Here is an 11,060-nt window from a genome sequence, read left to right as displayed (position 1 = left end):
ATAACTATATTAGGTGGCAGATTAAGCAAAATTTCTATTTTTTTAGCTTTTAAGGACATTCCATATCTAAGAATTACACGGTTAAATAATAAATGTATGTGATAAAATATCTTACTTTCTCAAAATTTTTCGGAAATAAATTATGAATAAAAAAAAAATTATTTAACTTTTTTACTAACCACTAAATGACTTTTTTACTAACCACTAACCACTTGTCTCCACAGAAAACCACTAAATGACACAAACATCTAAACTGATTTAAAGTACGGCATTCACTCAACTACGATAGTTGGGTAATTCTACCTTATAAATTCACCTTTTCACAATGATGAGTAATCTTTGGTGGCATAAAGTACAATATTAAATCATGCCATAATGTGAACTACCAGGATATTATTCTGAGAAAATATTTCATAATACACACAACAAAAATTGGACTAATAAACCTGATGAACTTAACTTTTCATAATGCTGCATAATGTGACATAAAATACAATATTAAATCACACAATAATGAATATACAACTAGAATGCTATCTATTTTGCGAAAATATTTTATTATCTGCACAACAAAAATTGGGTTTTTCAGCGTTAGGAACATGAGTGTTAAAAATGTTGAACATCTTTATTTTTACATAAAATACAAAAATAATTCACTGAACATAAACATGACTATAATAGCTACAACACTATTTTGCATAAAAAAATAATCCAAAAATAAAAGAAAAAATAAAATTTCTAAAAATGGCTAATGCGAATTTTTAAAATTAATTTCTTTAACCATTATGTCACCATGAAAAGTTTAATATTAAATAAAGTGCATTTCCTTTTAACCATATACAAAAAAATACAATATTTTGTTCAAGACATTTAAATTGCACTGAACCATTATAAGAAATGAAAATGAACTGGAAAGGTAGTACGAATGACACATTAAAATTATTTGCATATTTCATTATTTAAAATAATAAATTAGCAAAATATAGTTTTTAAAATTACAAAAAAAAAACCTTAAGATATATTTACTAATTTTGATTTTTAAATAGCTGGCGTGATTATTTATGTTATTTTATAAAAGTTTGGTTATTTACATGATCTAAGATGGGCAAATATGATTAACAAAATTTATATCAAGTAATCATTTAAAAAACTGTCATAATATTCATTAGAGCAATATTTTGGTAACATAAATACAAAATGGTGAAACCTTAGACAAAGTTTAGATTAAAGAACAAGATATTGATTTTATAAAGCAATCTATACTATATCTATATCACGAGTATGAGCACGACTGTGTTTTGTCAGTTTACTTCTTTGTGAGAAACTCTCATTACATATACTACAAGAATAAGGTTTCTCACCAGTATGAACACTACTGTGCCTAGACAATTTATCTTTCTGTGAAAAACTCTTATTACATATATTACAAGAATAAGGTTTCTCACCAGTATGAACACGAAAGTGTACAGTCAGTGTACCTCTATGTGAGAAACTCTTATTACATATACTACAAGAATAAGGTTTCTCACCAGTATGAACACTACTGTGTGTAGTCAGTGTACGTTTATGTGAGAAACTCTTATTACATATACTACAAGAGTAAGGTTTCTCACCAGTATGAACACTACTGTGTGTAGTCAGTGTACGCTTATGTGAGAAACTCTTATTACATATACTACAAGAGTAGGGTTTCTCACCAGTATGAACACGAATGTGTTCAGTCAGTTTACTTCCTTGTGAGAAACCCTTATTACATATGCTACAAGAGTAAGGTTTCGTACCAGTATGAACATAACTGTGTTCATTCAGTGTACTTCTAAGTGAAAAACTCTCATTACATATACTACAAGAATAAGGTTTCTCACCAGTATGAACACGATTGTGCTTAGATAGATAATTTCTTTTAGTAAAACTCTTAGTACATATATTACAAGAATAAGGTTTCTCACCAGTATGAACACTACTGTGCCTAGACAAATTATCTTTTTGTGAAAAACTCTTATTACATATATTACAAGAATAAGGTTTCTCACCAGTATGAACACGAAAGTGTTTAGACAGTGTACCTCTATGTGAGAAACTCTTATTACATATACTACAAGAATAAGGTTTCTCACCAGTATGAACATAACTGTGTTCATTCAGTGTACTTCTAAGTGAAAAACTCACATTACATATACTACAAGAATAAGGTTTCTCACCAGTATGAACACGATTGTGCTTAGATAGATAATTTCTTTTAGTAAAACTCTTATTACATAAATTACAAGAATAAGGTTTGTCACCTGTATGAATACGAATGTGTTCTTTCAGTTTACTTCTTTGTGAGAAACTCTTATTACACATACTATAAGAATAAGGTTTCTCACCAGTATGAACACTACTGTGCCTAGACAATTTATTTTTTTGTGAAAAACTCTTATTACATATATTACAAGAATAAGGTTTCTCACCAGTATGAACACGAAAGTGTACAGTCAGTGAACTTGTTTGTGAGAAACTCTTATTACATATACTACAAGAATAAGGTTTCTCACCAGTATGAACACGGATGTGCTTAGATAAATCATTTCTTTGAGAAAAACTTTTATTACATATGCTACAAGAGTAAGGTTTCTCACCCGTATGAACACAACTGTGCTTAGACATACGATCACTTTCTGAAAAACTCTTATTACATATATTACAAGAAAAATGTTTTATTACAGGATGAAAAGCATTGTGTACAATAAACTTACTTTTCTGAGAACATTTTTTTTCACTCATACTGAATGAATAAGGTTTCTCAACAGTGTGAAGACTAATGTGAATAATTTGAGGAAAAATTCTTATTACATGAAATTAAGAGATAAGTTTCTTGTTTAATGAACTGTATTAATTATGGGTTTTTTCTTGTTTACTTTGAAAAATTAAATCCCTTCACTACCGGAGTACTAAGCAAAATCATCTTCTAGTAAGACATTTTTGCATCTGTTACTAGAGCAATAATCGAGATGGTGTATTTAAATTGTACTTAGATGAGTACAATCTATCGAATAACAGTCACAATATGCTACAAACATCAATCTTTTTTGCAATGAGATTAAAATGGAAATGCATAAATACGTGAAGAAATATGATCACTTTACAACAGGAATATGTTTCATTAATAGATGAATCTGTGAAAAGGTTAATTTAAATTATATTGAGTTGCAAAAAAAATTTTTTTTTTGAAACTATACTTTAATAATATTTCTATTTTGTCATACATACAAAGATACAAAACTAAAATTAAATTAAATTATTTCACTTCATGTTATTTTACACAAAAAACTGCAGAAACAATGAACCTCTTTATGCAGGATATGACTTCAAATTCAGTACACAGTGAATGAATGCATTCTCAGACACACTGCAAAATTAATGTTATTTATTATTAGAAAAACTTCTTATAAAAATGAACATGAAATTATCAAATTTGATTTCAGTCACAATTCATTTCACACACACAGTACAGAAATATGGTTCAATATATATTTTTAAGTTAGACAATATTTTTTTTAACTTTCACTGACTTAAAAGGTTTGAGATCAGATATAGCTATGAAAAAATATTTAAATTGCTAATTTCTGTATCAGTGCTCCANACGGTTTAAACCATGGTTTAAACTGTCAAAAACTGTCACATGTCAAAAACCTGCCAACCCTGGTGCTCCATAATACATAATAAAGGCATGCTCTTATTAATTAACATAAATATAAGAAGGTAAAAAAATTTAATGCTATCTAAAAAGGTTTATTTGCACAACTCACATAGAGAAGATATTTTCATAATGTGAGCAAGAAAATTCCAATTTAAATTACCTGTATATAAACTTCAAATCACATGCATATAAGAGACAGTTTAATTATTTGATATCTCAATCTATTTATGACTGTCAAGTAATGCAGCGCATGGAAGAGTTTGTTTAAAGTGCTAGTTAGATTAAAATAAATTAATTCTTCTCTCCACAATTAAATTATCATAGCTGCTTAAATAAAATTTTCCTACATTATGAACACAAAACATTTAAATGAAATTCCTTCTTATTACAAACTTTTTATTTAGAAGAGACGTAAAATGTGTTATAATAAAGAAGAAGAATTATTAACAACACTCGGAAACTTATAAGCACACTAACAACTACAAACATTAATTTTATATTAAAATATTTTTCTATTCGAACATCTTGCAACTATGTGCCTAATTTTGCTCAATTACTATGTCCCATTATTGTCCCAACGAAGAATGTTATCGCCCAGATAGAATATTGCCTTCAATAACAATATCCATTTCTGCTAGGAAGCATGAACACACACACACACACTGCATGAATAGCTAACTAATTATATGAATGGAACAAAATACACATTTTTTAAAATATTTAGGCACTCACAGCATGAATTTTATGTACCGTCAGCAAAAAGAAAATTTTATTTATTCATTCAATCAATTTTGATATCAGTATAAAGAAGATAATATCATATGAATAAAATCAGCATAAAAATAACCCTTTCTATAGATCTTAATTACTATGCGTGCAATTCACTTTACATTAATAAGGGTTTTGGATACGCAGTTTTATAAATTTGAGAATAAGGGAGAGTTTTATTACAACGTGTCCCCAAGTACGAATAAATCTTATAATTTCAAATAGCACATTATGTAAATTACAAATAAAAAACAATGTCATAAAACTTTTCCTTACACATATTAAATTAGAAAAATACTTCTTCAATTCAAGCAAGATAGTATTATTCAAAATAGTTTATTTCAGTAAAGAATTCTTCTACAAACAAAGGAATTTATTGCGGTGAGAGTTGTTTACGTTTTCTGTTGCCTACCTCTGCTCACCTGATCTTCAGAAGCTAGTAAATATAGAATTATTTATAACTTTCTAATACGCCATCTGGGGAGAATACCAGTTCCATGTTTTTGACCACTCTCCTCTTTTTTTTCGATGTATAATAATGTACCACGATATTTTTCCTTTTCTTAATATTTTTCATATTTAATTGTAAAAGATATTTTTTTTAAATTTCCATTACGCTTTGTTTTAGAACTATGCTTAATGTAGTTTTCAGTTCTTTATAGCTTCCTAACTTAAAAGACTTTAATCTATTTGAAAATCAAGATAGAAATTAAAATGCTTTCTTCTTCTAAAACTCTCAACCCCCTAATGGTGAAAGCATGCGAAGTGTTGTCATAGGCAGAGAGTTCTGCTCTACGCTACCTGTAGCCCATTTTGATCTCCAATTGTCACCGCTGAACTATCCGCCATTACGGAGCAAATAAGTTTGCTAGTTACGTATTGTAAACATTAGCGTGAGAGTTTGAAGCCCATTTAGATGCTTAAAGTTAATGATATAAGTAATTGTGCATCGATGAATTGGGCAAACAGTTTAAGAAAAAAGGCTTACTAATGTTGAGATTTCCATCAGATCTCGAAAAAAGGAAATGGGTAAAAAATTTCAGATTATAAAACTAGCAGCTGGGATATGGAGCTCACTCATGTGAGGTAAATACTCATTTATTCATAATTAATTAAATTTATTCATTGATATATGTTATATATAAACGATCTTAAGTTGTTAAAATTTGTTTCTGAATGTTTGGTTTAGTCAGTTATTTTAGAAATAAATAAGCAGATATTCTGAGTTCCTTGAATTTTTCAGTTCTAACTAAGATAATATATAAGAAATTTCATGGAAAATTGCATTTATAAAGTTATTATTTTTTTTTATAAAATATGATCTTTAAACAACATTATTTACTTAAACAATAATTTATTTAACATTTTTGAGTGCTTGCGCGATATAAATCAAAGTAAATAAAGGCAAGAGATTGGCTCAATAACCAAAGTAGCACCCAATGTTAGGTAGGTAACATCAGAAAAATCAAACATTATTCGGTACAACTTTCTAGTATTAGAAAGATATAAAAGGTCGCTTTTTTCGCTGCATTATATAATATTAGTTTCTATACAAACCAATGTTATTTAACTTTCGCCGCAACATTACTTTGCATTGGTTTTGTTTGATGCTATATAATATATTAGATTTTGAATTTTCTAATATATTGTGCTGTATTTTATTTTTGGAGTAAACAAGTGGAAGATTTGGATGGTAGAATGATTCGGTGATATAATTTTACTTAATTTTGAGTATTGTTGTGAAGCAGTAAAACATGGAGCAATAGTCTTATAAGTCATTCCATGCATTTACTTAACAATACAGAAATACTGAATAAAATTTATATTACCGAATTCTGCTACCAGCTATTTTCCACCCTTTTTTTCCTGGAATAACTATATTTCAAATTCAATTAAGAAATAATACTTAAGTTATTGATATTTTTCCTGTCTTTTATACAATTAATTATTTTTGATGAATTTATTCCATTAATCATTTTTAAGTGTTTATCTTTAAATTTAAATTTATTCTATTTTTTTCTTTTTTGAGAAATAATCCAATTAAATGAATCTGACCAACTTTATTAACTTTAGACATTTTTCATTTTATTCTAGTTATTTGCAATTTCCCATTAATCATACATTATTTTTATTCTGAAATTATAGGATAAAAACTGCATTGTATAATTAGTCCCGCAGTGAACTGATCGTTTAGACACGGTTCTCAGCAAATCACCGAAGTCAAGCATCACTGGCTGCGGTAAGTGCGCGGGTGGGTAACCACTTGGATCAGTCTGCGTAGGGACAGAGAGTGTGCGGTATTGGTCCTCGCTAAACTGTTCTAATGCTCGACTTCGCGTGCGGGTCGTCGGGCTACCGAAGCGAGGGTGCCACCCCCTCTACAGAGGATCAAAATTGTGATGGCATGTCTTCGGATGATCCTCAGGGATGTTTCCCAGACCGTCGCCAATAGCCCATTGCGCACTCTAGTACGATATAAATGAACTACAACAACAACAGCATTGAATAATTATAAAAATATATTTACATTTGAATTAAATGGATATTTTAAATTTAAAAAAGTTTTTTTTACTTAAAATTCTAAAACAAAATTGTTTAGTTTTTATATTGTCATTTTTTGTAATAATTGACACAATATAGAACATAATTGGAAAATATTCAAATTACTTACTACAACAAACATTTTCTCCCTGCTCTTTTTCACTGAAATTAAATGGAAAAATACGTAACTTTATTCTTTTAGTATCTGAAATTTTATTTAACAAAGCACCTGAAACTAAACCCAAACGCAACATTGAAATTTTTCCAGGGAGTGAAACCAGGAAAGCATCTCATATTATGAAAATTGCCAATAGTTTTTTATAATGCAATAATAATTTCTATGGGCCCATCAGAAATTTTCAACAATTTCATAATTATTTAAAGATGTTATGTACTAAACCAACAATCTTAGCAAAAAAATTATTTAACATTTTAATTTCAAAACCAAAAAATTTAGTAAATATGTTTTATCTAAATTAAATTTGCACAAACATATAATTGCATACGAGAATCAGATGACATCCGATAAAAATCTTAATGTCAATGCACAAATTAACTGAGGTAAAGTTATTAACTGAATGCTTAGTAAAATAAGATCTTTCTTTGATGATATGTTTTTTTAAATTAGTGGTGAAATTGTCGAATAATTATTTTTAAAAAAATCATTGCAAGAAAGGTTTGCAAGGATATATTTTTTCAGACACATGCGAGTTAATTTAAATCAAATAAATGTACTATATGTACTCTCTTTTTCTTTCTAAAGGATTCCAACGAATAAAAGAGTATACATTCTTATCAAGTTTTAATATAAATTTTCGTTTATCTTACCCAATTTTAGTTTCAACAGACCTTAGCACTGATCAACTGAATTTTTTTAATGGTTCTAATATTAAGTCTATTTTGAATCATTTTTGAAATCAAATTGCACATCCTTTTTTATTACATACAAACGAACATAGTGCAAGTTTTAATATCAAGATTTTCCTTTAGATCAAAAATAGCAGTTAATGAAATTTTAGCTACTTCTTTTATGCCTGTCGAAGTAGCAGCAGAACATTGTGATTCCGTAACTAATATTTCAAAATTATTGTTTCTCTTCCAATGACTAAAAATAATATTTTAAAAATAATTTATTTAATTTACCAATTATAAATGATCTAATCAGATCATTTATAATTGGCTTCGAAGCTCATATCATTATTTTTTAATCTCTTGTATCAGTTCTAATATTTCACCATATCTGCTTCCAGTCCAGTTGTTTCCTATATGACATCGGTCAATTCATTTGTGACAAGAAATGACTCCTTATATTTTTTGCTTTGATTTAGCCACCACTTTTGGTTCAGTGTATATTTTTTATTTCTGGGGGATTCGAACTGATGTTGTTTTCAAATACTCTGTGACGTTTTATATTGTAGTTGTTTTTAATTTCTAGCAGCAGCACTTGATGTGTACATCATTCGCTGGAGTGTAAAAACACTCCGCACAGACACATAAGGAATAACAGCAAATAAATAAGAAAATTAAAAACATTAAAATATTCAGATATCAACACTAGAAATAAAAGCAGAAAATCAGTCAGTTAGCAGTGCCTGCAACTGTTCGCTATATTGTAGTTTGTTGTCCATATTTTATGAACTAAATTTTTCTCGTAGAGACTCATTCCCGAAGACAGCCTTACGAAGTAGAAGTTTGGGATACTTGATGCATGATCCCTTCATACGAGTAATAAAAATGCTCGTCGACTTCCGTTACTACCATTTTTTTCGGCCTCTTTCATATTTCTTTGAGACTAAGCTAAAGGCGTATGTCTGAAGTAGTTTTGAGTACAAAGCTTCATCAATTCCTAACTCGGAAGACCTGGCTGTCAAAAATGACTTCTTTCATATTTCCTCATTTCTTTCATATTTCTTAACAAATTTAAGAGAATGAAGAAACTTTCGATGAAATTGCTCAACGAAGAAAAGGGCTTGATGGTCGTCTTTAATTTACCATTCATACACTCCTGTCGGTTGTTACTCCTGTTCAATAGATTTCCATATTTTGAACTCATAAGTATATATATATATACACAGAGTTGAACATTAGTAGTCGTAAACCCAAAATCGAGTCGGCTGTTCAACGACGGTGATAAAAAAAAACTGAAACTAGCCTGGTTGGTAGGGCACTGGGCCCATGTCCTACAGTTCGATCCCAGGCCGGCCGAAGACTTCCCGTGCAGTAAATGATGACAGAGACGCGTTAAATCTGTCAAGTCGCAAATTCCTCCATATTCCCATAATAAATCAGTACCTCTCGGGGGTACTGATCCAGCAGTTTCCATGTCTTCTGGATTGGTTCAAAATTACAAGCATACGGAGTTGAACTTTGGTAAATCAGTTGTATACGTGATTTTTTTAAAGGAAAAAACATAACTGTTTTCATATGATTTATTTTGGCTTTAAAGGCCTTTCGCATTGTATCCTATTGCTCTAAGCATACATATGTAGGTTTAAAAAATACATATATTATCTGCTTGCGCAAGCATGAATCGCATTTACGTGCAATCTCATGCAGTGGAAGTTCTCCCTCGTTCCGAATAAGGCTCCTCTATAGTTTAATTCAGTGGATCTAGTTCCGAATTTTAATACCTATATAATCTATTATAAGTTATTTCGAATTAGTTATCCTTCTTTTCCAAATAAATATGTACTTATAGCTCGCAAATTCACTATGTATTTTATTTTTAGTTTATTGAATACTTTGCTTAAAGATAAGTTATCTAAAAAAATAATCATTACTTAGTTACATTTTTTAATGAGTTAAATTTTCATTACAAAATTTTGTTTTATGCTAAAGTGTTTTTTGTAAATTTTAGATCGTAAGTTTGTTTTAAATTAATTTTTCCTTAAAAAACTAATATTTAACAATAAATAAATAAAAAGAACTAACTTATTACCCTATAATATCAGTAAATCGAAAATACTGTAATATAAAAAAAGAAAGAAAAAAAAACTTTTGAATGTAACTATAATTGAAAATGCAATTTAAAATGTTCATGACAACATTCATAATTTTTAGTTCGAATATAGTTCGCAAACTACTTTGAAAGTAGTTTGCTTTATAAAACTTTATGTAACTGATCATTGATTTGAAAATTCAGTAATCTGTTAATAAAGAATCCTTAAAAAGCCATAGGTTTATTTTTTGAATTATAATTAACTTATTTTATGATGAGGAATGAAAAAAATGACATCTGCATTAAAAACTTCGGCTGATAAATATCTTTAGCATACTATCTAAAAGTTTTGAATAATCATAATTAATAGCATTTGATTAAGAAAATTAGTATGCTATTTGCAATGGTGAATATAATATGGGATCTATAATATAATACAATATATTATTTTATTATGATATTTAAAAAGTTCTTTAACACTAAACATACCAACACTTAATATATACATTTCTACCGTAGCAAGTCAAATGACCGGATTTTCTGTTCCTTGATTGAATGTATGAAATATGGATGTTATGAAGGAAAAAAAACTTTATTATAATTAAACAAAATTGTATGTTGCCAATTTTTATGTATAACAAACACAATGAATAAGATTTTCAATTCATTGCTAAACGATTTTTTTACATATTGTTTCCGTTGTACATTTTTCACAATCATATTTCTTCGAATTATTATTATTCTTATAATTATAAGAATGTATAAGAATTAAAATTCTTATTATTCATATAATCTTATAATATAAAACGCTAATACGTACGTATGTATGTATCAATAAAACCGATGATATTTCTTTTCTCGCGCTGGCAACAGTTTTCATTTTTAATTGATTGGATTCGGCGCGCAAGAGCACGTAGTGAGCAACCAGATAACAATAACCAGAGTGAGCATTATCAGGTTGTTCAATTCAGATTCATGCACTAAAAACATGACAATATTTAATTTAAACTCAATTAGGAATTAATTAATTAATTGAAGTGAGAATGCTTTAAAAGGCCGCTGTTGAATTGATATTTTTCTACTGGGAGCTACCTAAACGTCTAAAAAACGTTTAAGTGTTTGTATTGAATG

General features: G+C 28.6%; 1 protein-coding gene across 1 annotated transcript in view; it reads right to left on the bottom strand.

The window, feature by feature from the left end:
* Positions 1–531: 531 nt before the first annotated feature.
* Positions 532–11,060, bottom strand: part of LOC107443740 (zinc finger protein 850-like) — a 21,333-nt gene continuing 10,804 nt past the window's right edge. The window contains exon 2 of the mRNA XM_071179285.1: positions 532–2,838. Coding sequence (XP_071035386.1) covers positions 1,258–2,838 — 1,581 coding nt within the window. The 3' untranslated portion in view covers positions 532–1,257. The remainder of the gene's footprint in view (positions 2,839–11,060) is intronic.

This window comes from Parasteatoda tepidariorum, chromosome 3 (assembly GCF_043381705.1).
Source record: "Parasteatoda tepidariorum isolate YZ-2023 chromosome 3, CAS_Ptep_4.0, whole genome shotgun sequence".
In the NCBI taxonomy this organism is placed as follows: domain Eukaryota; kingdom Metazoa; phylum Arthropoda; class Arachnida; order Araneae; family Theridiidae; genus Parasteatoda; species Parasteatoda tepidariorum.
This window is presented reverse-complemented; position numbering and strand designations above follow the sequence as displayed.